The 12,242-nt window shown below is 37.8% G+C and overlaps 3 protein-coding genes across 3 annotated transcripts; 2 read left to right on the plus strand and 1 right to left on the minus strand.

Annotated features, from left to right (window-relative positions):
* Positions 1 to 214: 214 nt before the first annotated feature.
* Positions 215 to 1,195, minus strand: RO3G_17369 (uncharacterized protein; the record flags this gene model as incomplete). The annotated part of the gene is made up of 1 exon (XM_067671953.1): positions 215 to 1,195. The coding sequence occupies one exon, from the start codon at positions 1,193 to 1,195 to the stop codon at positions 215 to 217; it is 981 nt and encodes a 326-aa protein (XP_067528054.1).
* Positions 1,196 to 2,215: 1,020 nt separating this feature from the next.
* RO3G_17370 (uncharacterized protein) lies at positions 2,216 to 3,776 on the plus strand (the record flags this gene model as incomplete). Its single annotated transcript, XM_067671954.1, has 2 exons — positions 2,216 to 3,598; positions 3,717 to 3,776. The coding sequence occupies 2 exons, from the start codon at positions 2,216 to 2,218 to the stop codon at positions 3,774 to 3,776; spliced, it is 1,443 nt and encodes a 480-aa protein (XP_067528055.1).
* A 709-nt stretch (positions 3,777 to 4,485) lies between these two features.
* On the plus strand, positions 4,486 to 9,955 carry RO3G_17371 (uncharacterized protein; the record flags this gene model as incomplete). Its single annotated transcript, XM_067671955.1, has 4 exons — positions 4,486 to 6,349; positions 6,461 to 6,915; positions 6,961 to 9,751; positions 9,882 to 9,955. The coding sequence occupies 4 exons, from the start codon at positions 4,486 to 4,488 to the stop codon at positions 9,953 to 9,955; spliced, it is 5,184 nt and encodes a 1,727-aa protein (XP_067528056.1).
* Between the last annotated feature and the right edge of the window lie 2,287 nt (positions 9,956 to 12,242).

Raw genomic sequence — 12,242 nt, forward strand, 5'->3', positions numbered from 1 at the left:
TTGATAGAAGAACCTTTTAGTAGACTTTGTAATGTTTTCTTTTTAACAATTAAGATTGTCTTAAATAAAGTTCAGTCTCAAAAAGTATTCTTTTGGTTTATCTTTGTTATTTCTTTTACTTTACCAGAACATAACAGCATTGAGTTAAAGGAGTGGAATTAGTTATGACCGAATAATAGAGAAAAGACTGTAATAAATCTTTGTAAAGCATTCATTACTCTGATTTCTTATAAATTGAATATGAATCATGTTTAAAGTATGTTGGGATACGACAGTTGTTGAGCGGAATTTTTGTTTTATGAACGGATGCATTATCCAAAAGAAGAGCAATTTTTCCATTTTGTCTTCCAAAGGCAACATCTAACTTTTTCACGTATGCTGTGAAAATTTCATTTGTCATCCAAGCATTAGTAGAATAGTGGTATTCAACTTCATGTTTTTTTCCAATTGCTGTCATGGATAACAAATTGGCTCTTGTTTTAAAACACTTGGGGCTCTTGTGTTGTCCGATAACAACTGGGTGCCCTTTGTAAGACCCATCCGAGTTACAGAGCAACCCAACTGTCAGACGAGTTTTACTTTTTTTAAGACCACCAAGCGACTCGGAACATATGGTTCTTCTTGGTGGTTGCTGGTAGTATAAGCCTGTTTCATCAAAGTTCATGATATCTACAGGATCATATGGCTCAAGAAGTTCCTCTATCTTCCTCAATTCGTTCTGAATGTTTTCAGAAGAGATGTCCACTGAGGCACTTTCACCATACATTGGCCTGGATCTTACTCCAATTCGTTTAAAAAGTTTTGTAAGCCATCCAGAAGAAAATGAAATTTCTTTTCCAGGGATTCTATACTTCACTTGAGCAATATGTCTCACATATCGAAGGATTGAGTCTCGATTGACTGGCAGATTGCTATTGTTCATGTCTGCAACAAACTTTTCGACTTCATCATCAAGTTGAGGATAACGTGTTGTTTTTGGACTTTTGCTATTTTTGACAACATTAACATTACTATATAACGTTTCAGCATTTTTGAGTATGTTTGATATAGTCTGTTGGGCAAGTGGTTGATCTAAATTGAATTTCTTCATAGCCCATTCACCTAATTCTGTTTGATTAAGCTGGCCAGTAGCATTTTGATCCAAAAGCTCAATTTTTTGAGAAATAGAAAGGCGTACACGTTTATTATTAGACATTTTTTATAGATAGAATCTAAAGAAAGAGAATAACTTTTACTATATCATGTATTTATTCTCATCAAAATTATTTTGAGTCTACGACTCGTATATTATCCTTCCAGCAGCTTCGATCAAGCCTTAAAAGCAAGCTTTGATTTGTTAATGTCGTTACACAATCACCAAATCTATACCAACCGACAGTACCTATGTGGAAACTTGTTGTACAAACATGTCTATAATGTAGCTACAATACATAGTGTGGCTTCGTTTTTTAACGGTCACGAAATTCGATTTAAGGGTATTTTCTATTTAAGGGTGGATATTCAAAAAATTTTGGCCACCCTTAAATAGAGCGGGTGTTAAGGATACATAAGATTATAGTCACTTTATTTTAGTAAAAGGAATCTCATATGATCCTAAATAATATGTTGACATAACTTTGGAATCATTTATAACATTATTCCCAGCACAGATCAATAAAAGACCTTGATTAGATTTTTATATTAAGCTTTATTCATATTAACTTCACACAGTCAAATGTATGGCGTGGTTGTAATATAGTTTATTGATGATATGAGCATGTTGAATAAGGAATGACAATTACTTACCGGATCATCATTAAGTCACGCAAACATTTATCCTAACTGAGATATTATTATTAGCCATAATATCCAATCACGGAACTAGAGGATTTTATATTCATCCGTACCGTCTCCTAAATAGTCCTACATCCAGAGTTATCTGAAACCATCCCAATAGCATAATTGACAATACAAGCTAGGAACAGGCTAAACTAATAATTAGAAATAGTAATCATCTATTCTGTCGAGTTGATCATAAATCTGTCCTAATTCTTTATCCGTATCATGTCTATAAATACTCTCACTTTTTACATGTAGAATTAAGGATATTCAATCTTAGTTATCTTAACTTAATAAAGAGATACCAAGTTCTAACAGTATTTCTTTATCTTTGTTGTTATACTACTTTTACCTAAAACCCCCTATCCTAAGCATTTTTTACTGTTAATTACTTGCAATGAATTCTACTACTGGTGAAAACTCTTTCAATAGTGGTGCTGCTCCTAATGGTGACAACATGTCTATGGCTACTGGGTCCATTGATTTGTCGTCCTTTGCTGGTTCCTCTCCTCTAACCGATGATGGAACTGCTATGGTCTTGGATTCCTTTTTAGTGCCTTCATCCTCCACTGGTGAGAGGGAAGAGCTACTGCTGCGCCAGAATCTCACGCAATTGCGCAGTGAATTTAATGGCTTTTTGGAAGCGTTCACGACGGCTAGACTTGCTGGTGATGAGGCAGCTGCAGATCATGCGCTCCAACAGATGGATCGTACCAAGCGCAGGTTGACTGCTATGCAAGAGTACAGTTCTATTCTTGGGAAGACCGCTTCGCCTAATGCAAGCATTAGTAGCAGAAATGCAGGTTTGACATTGTCTCATAGAGACTTACCGAAATTCCAATTGGCATCGAGTGTTGTGCGTCCGTTTCCCAATGAAGAGGTATTCGAGTCTGTTGAGCACTTCTTGGCCAGGTTTGAGAATATTATCAAAGGTTCCGCTTACCGTGATGTTGAGCAAGTTTGGAAACAATTTTTAGCTTTGTGCTTGCCATATAGTGATAATGCTTGGGTTGAAACTGATTTGCGTAAATGCAATACATGGGCTGAAGCAAGAGCTGCTTTTAAGGAGCACCACGGCTCAAGTTTGGCCACTCGACATTATACTGATTTGGTTTTTACGATGCAAATGAGCAACAAAGAGTCTATTGGTGATTATTCCAAAAAGTTTCTTCAAGCTGTGTATAATGCTGGGCTTCCTAGTGATGATCCACGCATTGCTGACCGTTTCTTGGCTTCTTTGACCTTATCTGTGCAAACGTTGATAAGAGTGACTGTCGCTAGAGTTGGCAAGAGCAAAGCTGATACGAATGAAAAATGGACTGTGGAATATATCACACAAGTTGGTCGTGACATTTTGGGTGATGATAACAAGCTTTATGCAGAAGCTACTGCTTTGATTCCTGGTGCTAACAAGAGTGACACAGTGAAGTCTAGATATAATGAAAATGGTTCTCGAGGTGATGGGTCTTTGTCTGGGCACAGAAGACATCAATTTAAAAGAAGAAGCCATAATATGACCAAGGTCAATAAGAATTATTTTTGCACTCACCATGGTAAAAATGGTACACATGACACAGTTGATTGCTTTACCACAAAGAGAGTTGAAAAAGTCAATACGAACAAAAAATGCTTTAAATGTGGGCAACCCTGGTCTAGAGAACATAAATGCAAAAACAATGACAAGAAAGTATTCGCAGTGACAAGTCGTAAAGATGACAATGATCCTGATGATGATGTTGTAAAAGATAAAACGGCCTTATTGGATCAAGCTACCTCTGAAGTAAATACTATGATGGAAGGATTAAGCTATGATTGTAAGTACCAAAATAAAGAGAGAACACTTGATAAAAAAGAAATTAAAGCCAATGCATTTAATTTACTTACTCCGATTATTATAGAGAACGAAAAGCTCATGGGTCTTGTTGACACTGGAAGCGATACAAGCTTTATTGATATAAATGCTTTCACTAAAAAATTGAAATTAAATAAAATAAACAAAATTAGTGGTTCCTATAATTTCTTATCTCATAATAATGATGTTTCTCGTATTGGTATTACTGATCCATTGAAATTTAAGTATTCAAATGGAATTATGTTTGAACATTCCCTAGAAATTATGAAATTCAATACAGGATTCGATTTTGATGTTCTGCTTGGCACCGATATCTTACCAAAAATGAATATTGGTTTAACAGGTGTAGCGTTCAGACTTAGTAGTGAACATTCACACTCTGATACAGCTACTGATGAAATTCAAATTTTAGAAAATATAAATATTGACCAAGTGAATGAATTTGAACCTGATAATTCGCCTGCCGGAACAGCCGAGCAAAGAGCAAATTTCTTTGATACGATCAAAGATGTTTTGAAAAAGAACCAGAGTATTCCAGTGACATCGTCATCTCCCATGCCTGAGTGTCGTGTTTGGTCATTAATGATGTCTTTATTCATTATTTTATTATTGATCTCAGTCCAGCCTACGTCAGACTATACAATTAATAGTCAGACGATATAATCCAGGGTTCATTCTAAATTATTAGTTCCTTTCCTTTTTTTACTTAATAAATAGTAGTTGTTAGCTATTGACTTCCTACTGTTTTCATATTATAAGTACCAAATATCGCATTTTTTTCAATAAGCCACTCCAGCTACTACTACCACTACAACATGGCCGTCATCACCCGCAACAACCGCCCCACTCGCACATCTCGTGCTTCCATCTCTTCTGTCTCTTCTTTGTCCTCTGTTGTTTCTGAGGTTGCCTCCTCTTGTCCTGCTTCTCCTGTGGCCCCTGGCCTGGACAACTTTTCTGACCGTCCCGGGTCACTTTCCTACGTGGAAATGGTCACTGGTTCCCGTTCTCGTTCGCCTTCTCCTGCTGACTCAGTCAGTGGTGCTATAGGAGAGAGACTTAACTCTCTTTCCATAAAGAAGGACGAATCGTCCTCAGTACGTGGTGACGCCATTAGTCTGTCCACTGCTGAAGATGACGTTGCCATGGAGGATGCACCTCTGAACAACGCTCGCTGCGCCATTAGCGGTGAGAAAAAGAACGCCTCGCGTTCTTCTAAGTCTGTTTCGAAAAGTAAGAGCAGCATCCCTGAGAAGCTGAAACGCTTTAATCGTAAGTACGATGAGACAGCTGACTTGCTCGACAAGTTAGTTGAGAAGCGTGATCTTGAAGAAGATGAGTCGAAAAGAAAGACTCTTAAGATCCAAATACGCGAGTACAGGGAAGATTTGGACTACTACGAGGAACGTATTACCAAGCTTGAGGTTAGCGCTAATGAAATTAGCCAAAAGATAAATGAGGTTGGGAACAATACCAACAATACTCGTGAGTCTGAGCCTACTGTCCCCATCAAGGTCATACCTCCCTTTCGCCTGTTGGTCAGTGCTGCTTACAATCCTAAGTATTACTCTTCCAGCAAGGTCAGTCCTGATGATGTGAAGAATGGCAATGCCTTTAAGACAGTAAAGGACTTCATCAGGAAGTTTGAGGCCATCGTGAAACATTATGGTGTCAACATTGACAAGAACTGGCTAGGATATCTCCAGTTGTCCATTGAAAATGGCCAGGATGATAGGAGCATCAATTGGCTCCAACATAAGCTGACTGTCGCTGATTTTAAGAACAGCAATTGGGAAGGCGCCAAGACCGCTCTCATAGGCAAGTTTGGTGAGTCCTTCACCTACTTGCAGTATCGTCAAAAGCTGATGAGAATCAAGCAGCCCAACGGCGAGTACTTGAACATGTATGTGGACAGATACATAGATCTTTTGACCAAAGCCAAGTTTGCGGACAGTCCGCTGGCAGTGATGCATTTCCTGGGCACATTGCTTCCACCTGTCAAGGATTGTTTGGAAAGAAGACTGGCTGAAATACGTGCCAAGAAGAATGCTGATTTCATCTTGGAAGACGATACGTTGTCGAAAATCCAGACAATCATAGAAAACAACAAGATGCATTTCATAGAAGAATGCAAGAAGATCTTCCCTGGTTTGAAAAATCAGGAACGATCTCAGTTCAAGCCTGCCGACAAGAAGGCACCAAGGCAAATAGAATCGAAAAGAAAGTTTCATGGCGACGAGCAGAGGCACTTTCCCGAAAACAAGAATAGGGAAAGAAATTTCCATAAAAAGCCGGCACACAGCGCGCCTAAATGTCGCTATTGTGGGGAGAAATATACCCCAGGTCACCTTGACAAATGTCGAGAAATGGAAAAACGTCGTGACCATTACTTAAATAAAGATACGGGTTGTAGAGCACGCAAAGATGCACCCAAAAACTATACTGGTAATTTTTCCCAAAGGCGTAGATCATTTGAAGAGAAAATTCATAATGCGAATGATTCACGTATAACGGTTCATAATATTGAGAAGGTTGAGAAACAGACCACTACTGAACCAGAGATCATGCAAACACATCCTGCGGATGAGGTTATGAATGACCTCTTAAATGATGATGAAATCATCAGTCCGTTTCAAAAAGCGTTGAAACAAATTCGGGAGAAAAAGAAGCACAAGCAAGGTAATGTTCGTTGCTATAGTTTAAAAACAAAAGAGGAGACACATCCTACTATGCTTCAAAGCCCTTACTCATTACACACTCCTTTCTTATTGAACGATCATAGATTAATAGCTCTCGTCGACACAGGCGCAGATGTTTCTTTCATAAGTAAAAATGCTGTTAATAAATTGAAACTGAGTATTATCCCAGTTCATGGTTCATTACTCTTAGCTGATAAAGAAAAAACTGTTAAACGATTGGGTGTGACCGATAAATTAAATGTCGGATACAAAGGGCAAACTGTAGCTCATGAATTTGAGGTGTTAAATATGCATGATAAAGTAGACGCTATTTTCGGGAGGGATATTTTACCAAGTTTAGGAATTCACCTTGTTGGTGTTGCCACCAATTGGGATGATAACAAAGTCAAATTCGATGATTCTATTGAAGACTCAGAATACATTCCAAATGTTTCCAATGCTGGCACACCAGAAGAGCATGAAGCTTTACTACAAGCACTGCAATCTCACATTGATAAAAATCAACGGATTGATGTTCATTCCTTATGTAATCTACCAGAAGCGGTGGTAAAGTTAGACACTCCTCATGGAAAACATGCACATGTCCGGCAGTATCCTATTGCAAATAAGATGATGCCAATCTTTGATGAGGCTGTAAAAACATGGCTCGAGAACGGTGTCATTGTACGTGCACCACCCTCACCATGGAACAGTCCAATCACATTTGCTCCAAAAAAGGATGCGAATGGTAATCCCACTGATTACAGACCATGTATTGATCCTCGTAAAATTAATGCCCTACTGGAGTCTGATAACTATCCATTGCCATTGATCGACTATATTTTTCATGATCTTGCGGGTTCTACAATTTTCACCTCACTCGATCTCAAAAGTGCATTTCATCGATTGCCCATTCGTAAATCAGATCAGGTCAAAACCACTTTTACTCACAGAAACAAACAATACATGTTTCGTTCAGCACCGTTTGGATTGAAACATGTCTCCAGTCATTTCATGCGCATCATGAACCTCATCCTCAGTGATCTATCCAATGTTCATGTATACGTGGATGATATTGTGGTTGGCACTCCAGGTGATTCCATGGAAAAGCATTATCAAGCTGTCAGTGCAGTCATTGATAGACTCACTCAACATAACATGATCCTCAATCCTCAGAAATGTCACTTTGGCAAAAGAAGTGTTCATCTGTTGGGCTTCTGCATTTCTGAAAAAGGGAAAAGCTTGGATCCACGTAAATTGACAAATATTGCTGACTGGCCCCGCCCCAAAACCGGCAGAGAAATGATGCAATGGCTAGGCACTGTTAATTACTTTCGTGCACACATCCCTTGTGCTGCCACACTCACTGCTCCTCTAGATGCGTTACGAAATGTTGCATTCATAGATGATATTGATTGGACTCCTGAACTGCAAGTTCACTTTCAAAGCATCAAAGACATATTATGTTCCAACGTTGTTTTGAGTCCATATGATCCTACCAAATCCCTTTATGTTGCCACTGACGCATCTAACACTGGAGTTGGTGCAGTTCTATTCCAAAAATTTGACGAAAAACAGTCGGGTGGACTCACTGTCACCACCATCAAATACCTCGGCTTCATGGCACGTTCTTTATCCCAATCTGAACGAAATTATTCTGTCACTCGGCGTGAACTCCTCGCTATTGTGTTTGCTTTGAAAAAGTTTCACAAATTTTTATATGGTCATCACTTTACCTTATATTCTGATCATCGAGCACTCACATACTTGTTCACGTCAGATGAACTCAACCCCATGATGGTGGGTTGGATGGACACATTATTGTCCTATGATTTTGACATCGTCCATATACCCGGTGTACAAAATGTTTTACCTGATGCTCTTTCACGTCTTTTTCCACCTGAAAAAGAACTGGCAGGGAGTGATTCTAATAACAGCACAGTAAAACACCAAAATCTTGCTTACAAACCAAATCTAAAAAAGGAACATGAATTAAAAATGAAAAAAGAGAACCGAAAAGTGTCCTATGTCCAAAGTCCTACCAAATTCAGTGACAAGGACTATATCACTCCACCATATGAGGATCGACAAGAGATTCTTGATGGAGTCCATAAATTCGGACACTTTGGAGCTGATCATATTGTAAAATCAATCCACAACCAAAACCTACATTGGCCAAATTTATTAGCTGATGCAGTAAACTATGTAAGCAAGTGCAATACCTGTCAGAAGTACAATATTGCCAAAAAGGGTTATAATCCTCATCGACCTGTCTACGCTTATGTTCCTGGGGATGCCTATGCCTTTGATTTAATTGGGCCTTTTCAATCCAGTAGCAACATGTATACATACGTGTTGATTCTAGTCGACATTTGCACCAGATTCTGCGTGTTGAAACCCCTAGTAGACAAAAAGGCAAAAACCGTTGCAGGTGCCATGGTTGATACATTTTCCTTACTCGGCTATCCCAGACACTTTGTATGTAGCGATAACGGCTCTGAATTCAAAAATGAAATTTTAGAGAATCTGTTCAATGCAATGGGTATCGACAAAAGATACACCACTCCTTACCATCCCTCAGCAAATGGAGCTGCTGAACGTTACGTTCAATCTGCTAAAAAGATATTAGCAAAGTTCCTTGAAGGTGCCACCGAAGATTGGCATCATTACATTCCATCTGTACAGCTCATGATCAACAATAAGATCTCCACACGCTTGCAGACTACACCTTTTTCATTGATGTTTGCTCGCAACATAAATGACTTCATTGAATACAGGGATGATGCTGGTGAATTAAAAAAGAAGGAGTACATGCCGCACGATGAGTTGCTGAAAAGAATCGACTACATGTCGCAAGTTGTCTTCCCTGCTATACAGGATAGGACCGACCTTTACACCAAAAGGCAAAAGGAAAAAGCTGACAGCAAAAATCGTCAGTCCACATTCCCGGAAGGAAGTTACGTAATGGTGCGTGACAGAGAGCAGTACAATAGCCTCTCACCGGTCTACAAAGGCCCATATCGTGTTGTACGTCAAGTACAAGGTGGTGCTTATATACTTCGTGATGTTGACGAAACGCTCATGTCTCGAAATTATTCTCCAGAAGAATTAAAGCTCATTTCACAGGATGAAATCATTCCAAAAGATGAATTGTACGAAATTGAGGCAATCATCAACCATAGAGGCGAACCTGGAAATAGAGAATATCTCGTACGCTGGAAAAACTACAGCAAAGACGATGACAGCTGGTTAACTGCTGAGGCATTTACTGATCCCGAGTCAATTAACATTTATTGGCGCAAAATGGGTAAATCCATAAATCAAAATGGTGAAGTAGTAAAAAAGAAAAATAATGAGGCTGAAAAGAATAAAAAGCAAAAATTACCCTCAGACTACGCCCCTAGTAAATTACTGACTACGACAATTATGAATGAACAGTCAAAGTCTGGAACTATGTCGCACAATAGACAATCTCATAATATAAAAGAAAAAAAGAAAGCTCCATCCAAACATAATGGTAATGCTTTATCCAGATATCCCAAACGAAGACTACAACAAAGTCAAGAAGGCTTTGATCGAAAAACAGATCATCATGAAAGCTCCGTAAAAAATGCCGTGACTGCAAATAGTAATCTTAGGCACAGCAAGCGCATAAAGAGAAATTAGGTCACACAAAAATTTATAACTGTTCAAACACTTCCTATTCAACTTCCAAACGTTGATACCAACTGGTAGGGGGTGATGTCGTGTTTGGTCATTAATGATGTCTTTATTCATTATTTTATTATTGATCTCAGTCCAGCCTACGTCAGACTATACAATTAATAGTCAGACGATATAATCCAGGGTTCATTCTAAATTATTAGTTCCTTTCCTTTTTTTACTTAATAAATAGTAGTTGTTAGCTATTGACTTCCTACTGTTTTCATATTATAAGTACCAAATATCGCACTGAGTCAATTATTCATTTACCAACGAAAGAAGGTGCCACGGTGTGATATTTGAGGTTTTATAATATAAAAAGTACTAAGTCAATCAACAAATGTAAAAATAAGTGAGACTCAAAGTAGATTGTCCTTTATTCAAGTTAAAAATATGAGGGTATTTATACTTTTCTAATCACGGCTAAATATTAATATTTACAGTATATGACTATTGATTATTAATCGATATTAGACAATGAGTTATTTATATGATTGGCATAGTTTAACATCTTCTTATCAAGAAGTAATTATTAATCCTGATCCAGGAACTTATTAGAATATTCTGGAGTGGATCGGGATTTTATTTGAAGTGGCGTAATACAATGTCCGATATTCCTAATTTGGAGGACCATTGTTCGTAGTAACTTACATTATTACTTTATTACATGTGTAAATACCACACACGGCTTATAGACGGCAGTATCCAATTCCGCACGCTTTAAGACCTGTTTTAGATAAGCAAATTGAAGAATGGTTAAAGACGGGAACTATCATAAAGTCCAAAGTTAACACATCTTTTAACAGTCCACTCCTCTTAGTTCCAAAGAGAAACAAAGCAGGCGAGAGAGTGAATCATCGCGTATGTTTGGATGTGAGATTACTTAATAATATATTGCCTCCTACTTTCAATTATCCTGTTCCCTTGATCAGAGATATCTTTGATAATAGGAGTGGTAAAAAAGTATTTTCTGACTATTGACTTATCTAATGCATATCACCGAGTTAAAGTTGCACCTGAAGATGTTCATAAATTAACATTCACACATGATAATGCTCAATATTCCTTCATAAAAGGATGCTTTGGAGTAAAAATGTTGACATCACAATTTCAAAAATGCCTTGCTATTCTCTTTGATGGGATATCTTGTGTTCAGAATTTTGTAGATGATTGCATTGTAGCCAGCGATAGCTTTGAGCAACATGCAGAAGATGTGAAGTTAGTATTAGAGAAATTGACATCTGTGAATTTGATTGTAAATCCAGATAAATGTGTATGGTTTCAACATTCAGTCAGACTCTTGGGTTTTGTAGTAAATACTACTGGCACTAAAGTAGATCGCAATAAGTTGACCAATGTTCAGAACTGGCCAATCCCAAATCAAAGTCATAAGCATGTACAACAGTTTATGGGCTTAATTAATTATTTTAGAGATTATGTTCCAATGATTTCACGAGTTGCTGAACCAATCACAAGATTGAGTAATGCTGTGAACATTAGAGAACTATGGACCGATGAACAAACGAACAGTTTCAATGCATTGAAAGCCATACTACAATCAAACCTTGTACTGCATTATCCAGACTTAAATAAAAAGTTTTTTGTGGCAACTGATGCATCCCTATATGGCGTCGCAGCTGTCTTATATCAAAAGGATGAATTACAGCGTGATAAATATATAAGCTTCGTATCCTCTTCTTTGACACCATCTCAAAGGCGATGGAGTACGACTAAAAGGGAATTATATGCAATCATTTTAGCACTCAAAAAATATAGAAAATTTTTATGGGGAAAACACTTTACTATTTATAGTGACCATAAAGCTTTAGTCTACTTACACACACAGAAAATAGCTAATCCTATGATGATTGGTTGGATGGAAACACTTCTCGATTTTGATTTTGATGTTGTCCATATCCCTGGTGTTTTAAACAAGCTCCCCGATCAATTAAGTCGTTTGTATCCTCCTTTAGAAGATGATAACAAACTGGTGGAGGATAGTGTTTATAAGAAAAACAAGAATAATCTTAAAATTAAAAAAGTTGTTGTAAAAAGAAAGAAGTATTGCAGAGACAAATCAATTAATGTACTCGCTACTCGATTAATAGAAAATAAAAATGAGCTAACTGATTACCTAACTCCTCCTGAAGAAGAGAGAGATACCATATTAAGAGAAACTCACTCATATGTCA

Source organism: Rhizopus delemar, genomic scaffold (assembly GCF_000149305.1).
Source record: "Rhizopus delemar RA 99-880 supercont3.47 genomic scaffold, whole genome shotgun sequence".
Classification (NCBI taxonomy): domain Eukaryota; kingdom Fungi; phylum Mucoromycota; class Mucoromycetes; order Mucorales; family Rhizopodaceae; genus Rhizopus; species Rhizopus delemar.